The sequence below is a fragment of the Anser brachyrhynchus genome, assembly GCF_964034855.1.
Source record: "Anser brachyrhynchus genome assembly, chromosome: 1".
NCBI classification, from domain to species: Eukaryota; Metazoa; Chordata; class Aves; order Anseriformes; family Anatidae; genus Anser; species Anser brachyrhynchus.
The window spans coordinates 4,571,251-4,588,046 of NC_137694.1; the positions used below are offsets into that span (position 1 = coordinate 4,571,251).

At 44.4% G+C, this 16,796-nt stretch overlaps 1 protein-coding gene across 1 annotated transcript in view; it reads right to left on the minus strand.

Annotated features, from left to right (window-relative positions):
- ITIH5 (inter-alpha-trypsin inhibitor heavy chain 5) overlaps positions 1-14,864 on the minus strand; it is a 46,114-nt gene extending 31,250 nt beyond the window's left edge. The window contains exons 1-5 of the mRNA XM_080567834.1: positions 14,619-14,864; positions 10,874-10,918; positions 6,864-7,027; positions 5,564-5,671; positions 3,654-3,904 (exon numbers count right to left, since the gene is read on the minus strand). Of these exons, the coding sequence (XP_080423960.1) occupies positions 3,654-3,904; positions 5,564-5,671; positions 6,864-7,027; positions 10,874-10,918; positions 14,619-14,738 (688 nt within the window). The 5' untranslated portion in view covers positions 14,739-14,864. The remainder of the gene's footprint in view (positions 1-3,653; positions 3,905-5,563; positions 5,672-6,863; positions 7,028-10,873; positions 10,919-14,618) is intronic.
- Positions 14,865-16,796: the final 1,932 nt, after the last annotated feature.

Consider the following 16,796-nt stretch of genomic DNA (forward strand, 5'->3'; position numbering starts at 1 on the left):
GTAGGAAAAAAACAACTCCCAGATGGTGCTGTGTGTGAAGGAGTCACTGGCATAGGAAATGTCCTGGAAAGACCTGTTATCACCTTGTTTCTGCTCCATTCTCAGAGAGGATGTACACAGGACTTTCCAAGAGCAAAGCACAGGGTGACTTTGCATAAATACCTGGAAAATTGTGAAATCAAGTTCAATCTTTGTATCTTGGGCCCTTACAGCTAAAACCAGGACAATTGGACTCTTTACTGCTTCTACTCCTACTGCTACAATGCTGCTTTACAAATGGCAAAAAAAGTGTCCTTCACTCTTCCACATCAAGGGGCATCTCCTGTCTGTAAGTCTTTAAGTTTTGTCTCTTCTATTCATCACAGACTGTATGGATACTAGCAGGTTGGATATAGTCAAAAGTGCAAATCATGAATGAATATAGAACAGAGAACATTTTTTTTTTTGACTGTGTTTCCTGCCTGGTGCATTGGCTCTGCTGATAGCATGTAGAAAACACTACAAATGTAGTAAGATTGGTCCACAAAATATAGATCAGCTCCTCCACTTTTGGCTATCTAAAATATTTGCTCTCATTAGTTTCATTAATAGCATTCATTTATTGCCACAGTGGGTTGGCATTTCAGTTGTGATCATCAATCACTGCTAGCACTCATCATCTGGAGCTAGCGATGGGTGCAGAGCCAAACAGATTTGATTTGTATCTTGATTTTCCTATCCTACACAAGGTCTTCAGGACCTGTACTCAGAAAAGAAATGCCATTTCTTATGCAGGTCAGTCACAGTCGAAAGTATCCAAATGACTTAGGAAAGTACATCCCATCCTGAACTCTGATTTGAGGTTGATGGCACTTCGGACATATTACTGAGAATGCCATTAACTTATCACCTGATGTCACAATACAGTTTTCACGCAATAGTTTCAAGGTGATTTATTAATGCTTATCAACATCTCCCATTTTGTCATTAACAGAGAGGTATTGTAGACATCTTTGTAACCATAGCAAATTGAGGAAGAGAGTTTTCATGATATATTCAAACTCAAAGCAGTCATTCAGGACTACCTTCCAATGTGCAAGCCTCCATCCTTTGTTTGGTCATTTTTTAGGTCATGGCCTCTCATTTGGGGCACCACAGGTAACAGTATGGCAGCATCTGGTTTGGCATCCTTTGCTGGCCACTTACAAGACGGCTACCATGCCCTCCAGTGAGGTGATCCTGAAGAGTTTTAAGTCACATGAAGTCTGAAAATAGACCAAGCACTGTCTTTTTGTTGGTTTGCAGCCACTCTTCAGTTGTAAGACCTGCAATTCACCGGTCACTTAAATTCACTCAAAAACCCACAGCCTTCTATGGCGGTCTCACTACATAAGGATCTCCTGGTCTTGGGTCTCTAGGTGTCGTATGGGCAAGAAGACTTTGCAGACATTAACAGCTCAGATGTTTTGCTTTCCAGATTTAGCTAAAGAGATGAAAGCAGACTGAAGTACAGTGGATTTCCAAGTGAAAAAGTCCTTGCCTTGAACTAGGAGTATTCTTGTGCTTTCCATTTGTGCTCAGGAAGGCAGGAAGTTCCTATTGTCTGCTCCAACTGTGATTGATCTTGTTGGTCAGAAAAGGTCACACACGAAAAATCCCTCTCTGAAACAACCCATCCTTCTCTGAGACCCTTTGCCAAGTCTTTTATTTTGCTTCAGATCAGAAGGGAGCTCATCTGACTGACACTCAGCTGAGTACCAATGAAGCCTTAGTTTGGCAGAGACAAAACCCACTCCTGTCTGTCCACAGTGGACCCAAAAAGCATGTTTGGCACTTCAGCAACTTCTGTAGCAGTGATCTCAGCAGAGCAACCAGATTTCACCAACTGTATAGGCTGATTACAGTTTGTAGCAGCAGTTCTGAATAAGAATAAAGCAAGTGAATCCGAGTTTCAGTTGCATTACCCATTCTGCAATGTCACATCTATTTTATGTACATTTTACTGGCTAGGGAGGATTATAGAATTACAGAGCTCGGGCCCATTTTTATATGAGTTGTGTTGAACCTGAAGCACAGTGCCAAGAATGATCAATGCTCACAGATTGCCATTTGGACAGCAAGTTACAAGAGTTTTCCCTGTATATCATTTACATACAGGAGTTTCCACACTGTACTAGACCAACAGCATGTCTGCTCTGCTTAGTCTGTCTCCAACGTTGATCAATGCCAGATGTTTTGCAGGAAACCACATGCCACAATGCACTACGATACTCCCTGATAGGTGAAAAAGGCTTCCGGTCCCTCCAGATGAGGGACAGAGCACATTTATTACACAATGGAAGAACGTACAGCAGAGAGACTAACTAGCTAGCTGTATGTGGCCTGACTTGAAGTTAGTCCATCACTGGGGGCCTTGATTTCAGTGTAATTTGGATGAAATCAACAGAACCAGACTGAGCAAGCAGTTTAACTCCATGATCACATGCTTTATAGTCTTCACCTGGCAGGCATGAACAGCTTCACTGATTTACTGGTATTATGGCAGTTAGAGTAACTGAGTCTCACAAGTCTTTACATCCTGCTTCCAGGTTAGCCTCACCTTTTAACCCTATTATTGCTTTTTGTCAACTTGTAGCAATCTTGGTATCCTGTGCTCCTCATTGTTAGTTTACACTAGGAAACTGTTAATTGACACCTGCTGTCTGAACAGTAAGCAAGGATGGTTGGGGTAAGAGTAGACATTTGGACCACACTTTGAGCTTTGGCAAAACATGGTTTTTCCTCTTGGAATTTCCCATGTTCTAAAAAGCAGGATTTCCTATCTGCCTTGGCATGGATGGATGGAAAAAACAATTCATTTAAAATAAACAGTTCCCAGGAGACGCTGAGCCAGGGAAGAAGCCGCTCAAATGCTAAGCACAAGGCCTGAAGGCCCAGTTCAAAGTTTGTAAAGACAATAGAAAAAAATCCTATTGAACTGAATGGGATCAGCCCTATACTCAATAAACTTCAAAGTTCTCGTGTGCTTACGCACAGACACCACATAGACACAGTCATCTGTAGAAAACAGGACAAATGCCATCAGCCTTTGAAATAGGACTGAATTCCCACCATCAAACCTCACAGGGTTCATAATTCTGAAAACCTTTTCATGTCATAGCTATTCTACCAACTTTATTGAACCTGGAGATTGCCCTGCCAGTGAACGGAACAGATCTCCAAATAGGAATTGCTGATAGCCTGCAGTGCTTAGAGACTTGCTTGTCAGTGAAATGCAGCCACCCATGGGCAGCACGTACCTGCCATACACTGACTGCAGCAAGAGTTAGAAAGGGAAAGTAAAAAATGTGTCCTTCTAAAAAATACAGTCACAGCTGGAATTTGCCAGAATAACTCACACCTAATGAGCTGCTAGCATTTATTTCTCTTGTTATCTTCATGAGATGTGCCCTTTAGTTTCTAATATAGTCTTGAGCCTGGATAATGCGGCTTTAATACAATGTTGGGGCTTTGTTTAATGGCTCATTTGGAGCAGAAGGTAACTGAACGAAACACTAGTCTATGCAGTTATACAAGACTGCTTTGGAGAACTCCCAGTATTGCCAGTCTGGTTCCTAAGAAGCGGTTAGGGCCCCACAGGTAACAAAATCATGGATTATAAAATTTCTCCTTACCTTCAACCTTCCCATTGCCTTTATATTTGCTGTTTCGAAGGGGAGGCACTTCCAATGACACTATGCCCGAGTTCTCCAGGATGTTCACCTCCACTCGTAGCCTGCCCACCAGCTGCTGGGGACGGATGCTGACCGTATACTCATATTTCCCCAGTCGCCTTTGCAAGAGCTCTTCGTAATGCAATAGGAAGTTGGCTTGCATCTTGCGAGGAATGAAGACAGAAGCTTTGAATGTCTCATAGCCATTCTCCCTGGAAGTAAAGAGGAATATGACAAACATGTATAGCATAGAGCAGGACCAGAGAGGATTTGTAAGACCCATTGTCATGGTCTTCACTGGGACAGAGTTAATTTTCTTTGTGGAGGCTCATATGATGCTGAGTTTTGAATTTTTGATGAAAATAGTGTTGATGACACTTATGTTTTTAGTTATTGCAAAGCACTGCTTACACAGAGCCTAGGACTCTTCTGCTTCTCGTGCTGCCCTGCCAGCGAGGGGGCTGGGGATGCACCAGGAGCTGGGAGGGGGCACAGCCAGGACAGCTGGCCCAGGCTGACCAAAGTATCCCGTACTGTATGATGTGATACCAGCAATAAAAGCCAGAATAAAGAAGAAGGAGCGGGGGGCATTAGGAGTGATGGCTCTACCTCCCACATAGTGTGCTACAGTGATAAGCTACCAAGCACTAATATGATACCAGGCACTACTACTGTGAAAGGAAAATAAAAAAGTAACCTATGGAAAATGGAAACTTTTAATGCCACACAGGGCTAACCTCAGAACTCACTAATGTGCAGTTTTGGTGATGCCCACAATTTAGTGAGTATTGGAAAGGATTTGAGATTTTGAATTCTCTAGCATATAAGAAGATATGTATTTTTAACGGTAGCCTTTAGGACAGTTCAAATGACCTCTCTGGGTCACTCCAATGGCCTAGGAATAACAGATAGTTATCACCTACGGAAGAGGATACAACAGGGCAGGAATACAGTGATTTATCTTGCCATTCTTCCAGGTTCTGTCACTGTCTGTATCCTGAGAGAGCATCCTTTTTTAAATGCTCATTATAGATCTTTCCTACCATAAATTTGTCTAGTCACATTTGAACCATTTCCAGTGGTAAGAAACATGATTTATGTGAAAAATATCTTATTTTGGTTGTTTTGAACCTTACATCTGATCATTTCCTTCATTTTTCTGTAGTTTTTCTACAAAAGATAGAAAATAAAGATACTTTATTCTCCTTCCACAGATCACTCATGAGTTCAGATCTGTTAGACTTCTCCCTCCCCACAGTTCATTTTTTTCTGGTCTGAGAAGGCATAGTCTATTTAGATGTTCCTGATTGTGTGTTCAGGTTGGAATAGTGCCTCTATCCAAGGTAACTGGGAGTAGAGCAGGATTTTCCAGAGAGGCAAAATGCATTCAATGGTGCATCTCTTTGAGAGGTATTTGGGGTAATTAGCATGCTTGTCAAATTACAGGGGAAAAATAACTGGTAGTGCTGCTGAAGAAATGCATTCAGGTGAACACACAGGATTTCAGATCATTAAAGGGATGAGACTTTCTGCCAGTGCATGGCTAAAAGGACTAAACTCAGTCAAGTACTGAGAACAGGGCAAGTAAACATGACTACAGTAGGGTACTTGTTTGTGGTTTTACTTCTGACTTGAGCTTGACATCCTGGAGCTCCTTGAAAGTGAAAATGTTATGTAACAGGGCTGGAAAAGGCCACACACAATTATATGTGACTTGGAGCATGGTAACGACACCAGACAGTAAGGATAATGTTCTGTTTAGCTCCTTCCTCTTCCTATAAATCCATGCATGGGTATGCCAGAGCAGCCAAAATAAAGACAGGAGGAGAATACGTCACTTCTCAGAACACAGCTGAATGCACAACACTTACCTTGCATTCTGAGGGCCTGGAGGTTTCTTGGTCCTTGCTTTATCATCACTGCTGTTTTTCTTTTCTTTCCCTGTGACCTCCCCATAGTAAGTCTTGTTGCCAATGCTCCTAGAGAGATCAGAGATGTCAGCATGACTAATCTGCACCTACAGACAGAGAGTGCTGTGCAGCCTGCTGCAGAAAGGTTCGTGGACCATGCACATGTGGACAGTTGCTGGTGCAACTCTCCTTGAGTCCACTCAAGTCACTTAGCCAGAAGCTGTCTGGGAAGTGCCTTGGATGGTTATTCTGGCAAGGCACATATTTACACTCCAGGAGTTTACCTCTCGTAAATGCCAGTTTAGGAGGTAACCTCCAAAGCATAACGTTGTTAAACAGCAAGCAAAACAATTGCCGAGACTCCCAACCAGCACTGTTCTGTGTCTGGTCAGTGATATTCAGAGTGACTTCTCTCAAATAGCTGCGTCGCTGACAAAAATGCATCCCCCTGGGAATGAGTTACAAAACCATGGATTACAGAAAGGAAACAGTGCCTAACACACAGCCTGGCTGGGCAACGGCAAAAGACTGTTTTTCCTTCTATTCAAACCAAATGGAAGTCTGCATAAAAAAGCTTGTCCCCTGTCTGCTATAGTCAGGTCCAAAGTTGTGGCAGCAGTATCTAACCACAGGAGGGAATCTGATGACGACCGAATTAAACAAATTTTTGAAACCAAGAGCTTAATTTATTCCTGAGTCATTTATGTATGAGTTGGTTGCCCTCTGCTTGCCCTTATCATCCACGGAGTATGACTAGCACCTCCAGCAACAAGTCAACCTGTCTGCTAGTTGGATTTGACACTGTCCTCCATTGACAGCGTGGAGAACCTGGAAAAATAAATAGCTTCTGAGGCACTACAGTCACTTAGAAGATATACATATGGTGTGACAGTGTTACTGAAACTTTAATTGGAAAGGTTTCTGAAGGCTAGGAGAGATTTTCTGGTCCAAATCTGAAAAAGAGAAGGAAGTTCTTAAAGGGCACTCATATGGGAAATAGAAGAATGTTCTTCAACAAGTAAATTGAGGGCTTGAATCTTAGTATCTGTCCTTCAAGGATTTGCTCTGTGCTGTGGGGCCATGACCAGTCTTGCATGGAGTATACCATGTGCGTGCTTTCTTTTTTTCCAACTGAAACTATTCAGTGCAAAAAGGCATTGATACAGTCCTACTGCAGATTAGCCAGTTTTTAAAATCTCAGAGACCTGTCTGCAGGATGGAAGAACCATTGTTTATCTAGCTGCCAGCGCTACTTACGTACATGGTAAAGTTGGAGATGAAAGCTGCAGCTGGGATCTGCATCTCAAACACACCTTCTCTTGCTTCAGATCCGCTGTTCACCATTGTGCAGGACACCGTGGTGAAAGCATAGCGAGAAATGACTGTGGCTTTCACAGTGAATTCAGACATCCGAGGCCTGGTTTCCTGTAGACATCAAAAGGTTACCCATTAACAGAAACAGCTAGATAACTCCCCTCTTTGGAATTTCACTGGGTTTAATATTTAATGTGCTCAAGCAAGGAACCCTCCTACAGTGAATATTTGACTCCCTATGAAAACCAGTCAGCAGCAGGCAAGGTGGGGATTACCCTCAAAATATCAGGTGAGGTGCAAAAGGTAAACTAAAGACATGGCCGTGCCTTTGTTCACGCACATGGGCAAAAGCCACAGTCATTCTCCAGTGCTCAGGAAGGGTCAGGACAGGATAAGTGCCCTGATTATGTGAGCATTTATGTTGTGAAACACGCTGATAAAATCCATCTGTATCCTAAGTCGCACCCTTCAACTCTGGCCATTTGAGACAATGAGGATTAGCCCCTTATGGCCAGGAAGAGAAGTCCAAAATATCTCCCCATAGGGTCCAGAACTGATGTCAGAGAAACCGACTGTGCACAAGAGCAGATGTAAAGACCTCTTGAAAGACTGAGATCACTGTGTGTGGGGCAGCATCTTAAAACTCACACAATCAGATCCCTAAGTTTTGTAAACAGAAAAACTGCTGTCAATGGAGCCGGTTGAGTCCTCCTCTGCTGAGAATCCATTCTGGAGGTCTTAGCCAATGGATGGAAGAGACTTAATAAGAAACACTGACACTGTGACGTGACTAACAAAATATTTTAGGCCTTTTAGGCCACTTTGGATTCCTTCCAGCAGAGAAGACTGCAATGAATGACACATGATGTAGCAATGGAAGCTGAAAGCCAATTTCTGCTTCTTGGGAATGTGTTTTTGTGCACAAGTCCTGGTTGGAGCATTTCTGTAATGTGATTTTTGACAGCAATGTCTCCATGGAACTGAATAGATTTCTTCCTGGAAAACTTCAGTATATTTAACTATAAGCAGCCTTTTAAAAATAAACTATTTGTTGCCTTAAACAGTCAAAGACTGTTCTTCAAAAGCAGAAGGGAGCTAAAGAGTAAAAGACATTGCAAATACTCACCAACTTTCCTAAACCAAATACACTGAGAATCTATTCCTACCGAGTATGATAAAAAGCTACAGCCACAAGAGAATTGTGAAGACAAGAACATGCTCTTCAACTGCATTACCAGCCTTTTTTTCCAAACACAAACAATTTTGCCAATTGGCTTAACAAAGGGAGCAATTGTTTGCATGAGAAAGTATGAAACAGAAACATTTCTGCAGTAGCTGATGGCTTCAGAACAGCAGTAAGCAAGCATCCAACTAACGAAGCTGCTGGGCTAGTGAATTCCAGGCAAATGGAAGAATGAGGATCCACTAGAAACAAACACAAATCGACAGACTTAGAAATAAAGCCTCTACACTTTCAAGGCTTGAAAAGCCTCTCAAAAATGTGTCTTGAACCTAATCGTGATAGATATCTTTAACAGCTGGAGAATGTGTGACATGCTCTGTGTTCATGTACACCCTGCTCAGCACAGGCTCAGCTCTCATGGAGCACAGTGGCAAAAATCAGCACTTTTAGAGTGTGATTCATTTCACTAATTGCAGACAGCAAGACAGATCTACACAAGAATACATCTAATAAATGAAGATGTCCACCCTTAGGTCACAAGTCACTTTTACTCAGTTGGTGGCGACTGGGACTAGACAATGCTGTTCTTAGGATCTTAGGACTTTCCCTTATACATAAGCAGGAATTTTCAGTTTCTCCTGAAAGTGGAGAGAATGGGGAGTTTTGATCTGGAGCATTGTAGGCATGTTTCCAGATATAATGAGCTGATCTTTCACTCAGTTTTCTTAACCACTAATTGCCTATAGCCTAATAAGGATTTATCCTTACAGAGGATTTAACTGCAGAAGTAAAAGAGAGAACCTGAAAATACAGCAAATTCCTTGGTTCTAGATGTCCTGCACCCACTACTATTTTCTGCATTTCATCACAAACAGAGGATATGGATTTGCTCTCGTTTAGACAAGAACATAAGAATGGTTGTATTGAGTCAAAACAAAAGTAATCCTAACTCCACGGTCTATCACTGGCAGAGATCAATAGAACATGTTCAGAGAAGAGTGTAAAATCAGACCAATCTTCACTGCTACCACCCAAGAACAGTCTCTGTTTTCACTAATTTGCAGCTGAAGGAACTCCTACACCAAGCGTGGTATTTTTGTGCTTACTAAATCTCAAAGGATTTTTCTATGACTTTATACAGCTGTTTTTTGAATCCATGTAAACTTTAGCACACATAACACCCCGTAGTGAGGACTTCCACAGCTTAATGATATTTCATGAAGAACCACATCCCTTAAGAGGCTATTTTTTGCTGAGTCTATCATCTGCTGATTTCGACTGATCTCTGACACATCTCTCTATCCCTCAAAATAAGATCCAGCTCTAATATCCTCAGGAATGGCAAAAACAAATGGAAAAAAAAGACATACATCATTTCTCCCTTCTCCTGATGGGTAGATGTTGCTGCTGGAAATAGCAAACACTACACAAGGGCATCACATACAACGGAGGATGAAAGAGCTGATTCATCCTCCCCGCCCTGGAAGGGATCTGCCATTCCTCGTATATAGAAAATATAAACGGTGGGGGCAGAGGCAATTTCCAAACAGGTTGCTAGGTCGGGCTTGGCGGGCAGCCCAAGTTCCAGTCTGCAACTCTTGCGCGTTCCCTGGAGCTCTTGCACAATCCATCAGTGCTTGATGCTCTGACTTACAGCTGCGCAAATGCCTGTTTGTTTTCTCCACTTTTTCTGACGGCCTTCAGAAGATGAGAGACAGCACAAAGGAAAAACATAATAATAACAAACCATTTGTTTAATATTATTATTGCTGCGATTTATTGTGCCTATTAAAAATAAAGCTAGGGAACGCCAAGCCAGCAGATTAGCACACTGGTATGGGAAACGTTGGCTGGAGGCTTTTTGAAGGTGTCCTGGTAATTATGATGAAGTGAGAGCTGAACATTTCCTGCCAAACAAATGATTTTACGTTTGTTTACAGTGAATGTTTGGAAAGACAGAAAAGAGCTGAAGATAAATGAAATTCACTCCATGTTTTTACTTCTATCAGTTGTTTTCATCAAAATAAATAGACCACATGTCAGATTAGAAGTAATAAACTGGTAATATGACTGGGAGTTACTCTCCTTTAGGCTGCTGATTCGTATCTGTCAAAGATCTAAGGGGCCTGAAGATATTAATGTGATGACTGCTCAGTGCGTGAAATGAGTTCTTCCAGTTCTCAGTTGAGAAACCTCTGTATCTCAAAGAAGCCAGAAAAATAGCTGGCCATGAACATCAATTTCACTGGTTGCCTCTTTAGCTGAAGTTTTGATCTAAGCCATGCAGGTCTCAGTGCAGCAATATAGCCAGATCTCACAAATTTTCTGTACGTCTCATAACTGAAGGCATACATCTTAAAGCTTAGGTTCCCCTACCAAAAAGAGGATGTTGGCTTCTCTGTTTTCTTCCTTTCTTAATAAGCTCTGGCCTCTGCATAAACAGAAAATAACAGAGATCTTCAAATTTCAAAATGAACTCTCCCTTTCTCTTGAAATTCAATGAGATTTCAGCAGGCTCATGCCCATTGCATGGTTGAGGATGATAATATTAGATGTTCTCTACAAATTTGTGGTCAAGAACATGGATTGGGAAGCTTTAGAATAACCCCTACTTGTTTTATGGATCAAAACAATGATTTTTTCCGCCCTATAATCTCATCCTACCATCATTCACTAACATGTTCACTTCTGGGCACAGGGATGCACGCACACACACACTCACAGAGCAAGTGTAATTCTCATGAGGTAAAATAAAGACAGAGTATGATACTTACCAGCCTCTGCAAAAATCTGGTCTGTCTTGGGACACGACGTACAACCTGCAGAAATTAAAGGGAGTTAATGGAGCCTAGTCAGCTTACAGGAAGACTTGTCATTTGTTTAAATCCAGACATGGGCTTGTGTGACTGATCACCCATGGCCAGGTTCAAATGTTCCTCTGGTTAAAGCTAAAACCTAAATCTCTTCTTTATTAACAGGCTCATTCATCAAAGCTCGGCAGTGGAATGCAGCTCTCACAGGCAAGAAGGTTGTGTGTGCTTTGCAAATGCTATTTGTCCAGAGACCCTCTACTTGAAGTCAGGGACATCAGCCCTTAGCCCTGTCTGTGGGTGTTGTGTCTTCAGCCTTGAGCATGTTCTGTTACAGCTTCATAGGGAATTATTGCACTATGAGGTCTGCTAAATGGTCTGCAGGGATAATAAGCTGGTTTTACTAGAAGAAATTTCCCAGTCCACACCCCCTAGTCTCTGTTAGGAAGGGAAGGACCTTCTACCTTAGAATCTCAACAGGTTTGTCAAATTAATCAGAACAGATCAAACTACCTGCAGTAGTTTAGATTGCTTGTCAAATGCCATTCTGAGGCCACCTAAACTATCAGGTAAAAGCCAAAGGCCATTCCCCAGTCCAAACTTGGGGGGTTTTATTATGAAACAAAGTGTTTTTTACCTGTGACAACACAGTCACCCTCATTTTATCACCGTTCACAACAACTCTGACTTCTTTCCTGCACACGGTGTAAGTCTCAGCTTAGCAACACGTCCAAATGCAATCCCTCCTCAAAACAGAGAGTACAAGTGTCTTGTCAGTCAGGAACAATGAAGGAAGCAAAGTGACTTTTTTAAATGTCAATGAAGCTCCAGAGAACAGAGGAATGCAATGATAATTTTTTACCTGATTTGCCCTTGTTGATTTGCACTCAAAAAAAATATCGCATTCCTTGCCAGAAACATGACTTTATGCCTGTTTATGCAGCAAAGCTCAGAAAAGCACAGGAGATAAATTAAACAGTCTCCTCTGTCAGAATCCTTATGATTTTTTCTTCATTATTTTAGCCAACTTATTGTATAATTAGAACCTAGGAAAAGCAGCTCCCTTAGGAAATTCTCAGTGGAGTGGAGTGGAGTAGAGAGGAGTGGAAAGGAATCCACTGCAGTTTAAATTGCCAAAGAAACTTTCTGTCTGGTTATGTTATCTCAGACAAGTAGAGCACCTCAGGAGCCTGCTGTAAGAGGCTACAGAGTCTCCAGCACTGTAGGGTCTTCAGAACAAGCCAGACAAATGCCCATGAAGATAATCCTGCTCAGAGCTGTGGCAGGGATAAGATCAGTGCTCCTCAGCACTTTTTTACTAAAGGATTACATTTTTGGAACAAATCCACCTGTCATCCTGTACAGAGCAGTCACAATGGTTTTTAATGACTAATCAATGAAACTGGTAATTTGTCTATTGGTTTTATCTTACCCCATCACACGCCAATTTTGCTTGCTTGCTCATTTGTGTAAGAAGGCTTTGTATGACATGATTCCTTCAAAAAGATACTTCCTAAAGTCTTGAAGATAACCGGTATATATCAGTCAGTAGCTGCAGATCACCAGATAACAGCATTCTGTTAGGACTTCATGACTACTGCCAAAGCACTGCTGCAGGTTTATGATACTGATCAGTCCACCAGAGTATTTTAAACCAACCTGCTTCACTCGCATCATCTAACGGAACAATTTCCAACTTCCCATCAACCTTTAGCTTTAAAGCCTTCCACTTCTAAAACCCGGTAACTTCTAGTAGTGACCCCATTGCTGCTGCCATTTGATAGCCTTGGCATGGCATACAGAGAATAAGCTAGCCAGCTAGTGAGCCAATTAGCAGTGAAGAGGTGTCCAGAAAAACTGCCTCTAGTGCAATGCTAATAACCAGCAACCTTGTCACCTACCTTAGCAGAGTGGTCAACCATTGAATGAGCCACGTAATCCACTGTCATTGGAAATACCAAAAACCTGAGTGTGCTGACGTTTGTGCAGGAAGGTCCTCCCAGTTATTACAGTTAAACACAGCCTTACAGACTCTCCAGAATTGGAGATTTGCTATATGGATGTAATTTGTTGATCTAGGGGAAGCACCTGCCTCTGCTTAACGTGGCTTTTGTGTTCAGTGATGACAGAATGATGTCCTCTTCTGGATCCAGCTGTCTCGGGGGACTAGGGCATCACCTCTATCTATACATCACTGTTTTTCTGTTGGAAGTTACTGCTGCCACTGATTTGCCATCAACATAGCTCCTATGAAATCATGCTCATTTAACTCAAGCAATGTCAGCCAAATTATTTCAACACCGTGAGCCAGTTTCTTGAGCTTCTCAATTGATTTTCCCCATGAGCATATGAACAAATGCTCCCAGATACCACTCCACTGGCAGAACAGTGGTGGAAATACTGTCTACCACTTGAACAGCTGGGTGTGCAAGACCAGCTGTTGGTTTGTGGCTGAGTTCCCTAAAAAGGAATGTGTGTTTGCAGTAATTAGGATCAGCAATAGTTACTGAAGTCCGTGCAGTGGAGAGCAAGGACCGCTTTTGGAAAGAGATTCTTCCCATGCCAGCATGGGTGGGATGGGCAACTGAATGACTAACTCTAAGAAAAGCGTAGATATGTATGAAGAGTCTCAGTATTCCTGCTTATTGTATGCCAGAAGGTGCCAAATACAGGCATCTAAGTGATGTTTCAGACACCCTAGGGTATCCCACAGGCATCCGGCAAGGCACAGGTCTTCCACAGATCCAGCATCATATCTGCAGCCCCACATGGGTGTCTCAAGTACTACAGAGCCTCTTGGATCTGATCAAATTTAGAGAACTGTGGAATGCCCTAAGTGACTTACCCCATGTCACCCATGATATCCACTACCTGAAAGATGTGAGCACAGATCTGAAGCTCAATCTTTTACGCCACAGCCCCCCTCTGAAGTCTCTTTTAACCCCCCCCAAACCACCACCCGAACTTTCTTCCTAACTTGCAAGAAGTTCATTGCCTTTTCAGCCCCATTTCCCCATAAAACCTAAGCGACTTGATGACACAATATAACAGTCCTCACTTGCAGAATACATTTTTTTCTCCTCTGGTCAAGAAGTATTTTCACAAGCTGCAATTCATGGAGGTTCGTTTAATCCAGCATGAGTTAAATATCAAGTATGGTAAGACTGCGACTGTAGGACAGGGCAGAAAAGTCTTCCTCCAAGCCTGAAATACTCCGAATTACTCAGACTGGCACAAGGCCAGGATACAGCGTTAACTCCCTTGTCCCTGCAGACCACGTAGTTTAAAACAGCTATAGGGATGCTGGCTTTGAACCCCTCCAGGGGCAGTAACACCCAGTCCCTTGGCAGCACAGGGTGGTGCTGGTGCTGTCCTGGCTCAGCACCTCAAACTGCCTGAGCTCTCAGCCACAGGGACAGTAGCAAGGCACACTGCACAGACGGCTGTAATAAATTCGGTTTTAGCAGGCTGCTGTGAGCATTAATACCGAACCCTGAAGAAAGTGACTGCAAACGAGTGACAAATTCAGCGTGTTTTTCTTGCTGTCATTTCTCTATCACCGCAGGGGCTGTCCAGGGAGTTTCTTCACCTGACAGCTCTCCACAAACACACTGAAAGCTCTCAGGCTGGCTGCTTTCAATTAACCCGTGACAATTAACAAGGCACAAGCCACCGAATGCTCCCAAATAATGACCTTCTTAAAACCTACTTGCTCCACGACGCTGTAGTCTGCCATCAGCTTCTCCTCCAGGTACCTCGCCAGCAGCTCTGAGTCCGGCTGCCCTGCAGCAATGGAGAAGCCCCAAAAGAGCCATAACCAAAGGATCATGGCGAGGGGCAGCACCGGGCCGGGGCTGCCCCGCAGGTGAGAGGGAAGCCTGTGGCTGCTGCTGCGTGCCTTGCTGCAGGACTGGGCTGCAAGGAGGCTGACAGGAGGCGAGCTGACCCACCCTCTTCTCCTCCTTCCCAGCTTGGGACCGGCCCCTTTTCCACTCAGGGCAGCTGCTGGGTTTCCCTGTCTGCCAGTGTGGTTTCAGTGAATTCCCCTCAGTTCGGGGTACCAAGCGCCACCACGCTGCTCTCGCTGCCAGCCTCAGCCCCCATGTCGCCTCATAGGTGCACACAGGCAGAGGGAATCAGAGCTGGAGGTCCCTGTGGCATTGCCACCTGTCCTTTTGGTGCCAGCAGCACCCCAGCCCTGCGGCGGCCCTCCATGGGGTGAATGAAGACTGAGGAGACATTTCCTTCAGCAGCAGTGTCCAGGCACAGGGGCAGGGCCCAAGATGGCTGCTGGCACACGGTGCCTGCCTGAGGTGCTGGTGCCCAGCTCAAGTGGGAGCTGGAAGGGCTGCTGGGGTGTCTCCCTGTGGGGTCAGACATCACATTGAGCAGCCCTGAATTTATAAGCCTGGGCTTATGCCACTGTTTGTATAAAAGAGCACCCCCCTGCCACCCATTTGGGGAGCATGATCCAAGCATGTACTGTAAGGTTTACCCAGGAGGAGTACAATTATATGTTTTCACCCCCTCTAAAGGGATTTTTAGGCTCCCTCCACCCCCCCAGCCTGCTGAAGGGAACAGACGGTGGGGTGCTGAGGGAGGTATGAGCGAAGCACACGGTGAGGGCAGCCTGGAGGTGGGCTGAGCCACGCATCACTGAGCCTGTAGCAGCAGCAACACCTCCTCCTCCTCCTCTTTGGTGCAGAGATCCCAGGTTTGTTTGTGAAAGCAGCCCCAGGGCCCAGGTTCCCGAAGCAGGGCAGGGCTCCCTCCGCACCCTCTCCTTGGCACCCCGCCTGCTGCCTCCCCGCTGGGCCGCAGGCACCCCAGGAGCCCTGTCAGCATGGCAGCAGCCTAGCACCTCACTTCAGCACCGCCACGCTCCAGACCCATGCTTTTGTCCCTCTCTCTTATTGTCCTGATTCTCAGCTGGGCATAGTTTGGGTGAGCCTCCCACTCCCCCCTTCGTTTACTGGCAGCTGAGCCCCCTCCAACCCCACCAGCCTCAGGGTGAAGGTGGCTTCTCAGGGCTGGCAGCACCAAGCCTGTTGGGCACGATCCCCACAGCTCGGCTGCCCAAGCTGTTCCCCACAGGCATGTCTGTGCCAGCTGGCACCGACGGGGCACGTCTCATCTCCAGGCACGTCTCATCCTCAGGTATTCAGGAGCTTGCATCTGCGGAGCTCAGCCTAACCCCAGATCAGACACACTTACTACTACATTTTTTTATGCCGGCGGTAACTTTTCAACTCCAGCAAACTGTGATTTCCTTTTTTTTTTTTTTTCTTTTTCTGGTTTTAGGTGCGGCATGCACAATCGTGTCGAGATTTGAACCACTGTGTTTTCATTTTCCAGTCCTGGGTCATCAGGGACTGAGGCTGTCTTGTTTCAGCTCCAGTCCATGGCAGTGATAGTCCAGTGAGTGGCACAGTACCACAGCCTTGACACCATTCATATTGCCAGCTTGGTGCTTAAATGTCTCTCCAGCCCTTTTGGAAGGTGTAAACACACCATTGGACCACTGGAGCCCAAAAGTTTCTCCTTCTGGAGCTGCTTCTTACGAATGGATACACGTGCACCCATCTGAAAGCATACATCCTCTGAGAACATACATCCTGAGAGCCTTATGTCCTCCAAATCCATCATGTGTAATTGAGGAGCAGGAAGGTGCTTGGTCCCCAGTTCAGAAGGAATGAGGGGAGCTAGAGACAGGCTAAGGGAAAGGGACAGCAGTGTCAAAGCCTTTTGAGATATTCTTTAGCAAATTGATATGCGCGTAACAAAGCAGCGTGTAAACATGCACAGCCCCACTGTGCTCACAGACAGGCTCCTCCTGGCTTTGACAGGAGGAGAGAAGGGATCAAAAGCCTGGCCAGTTCCTTACCTT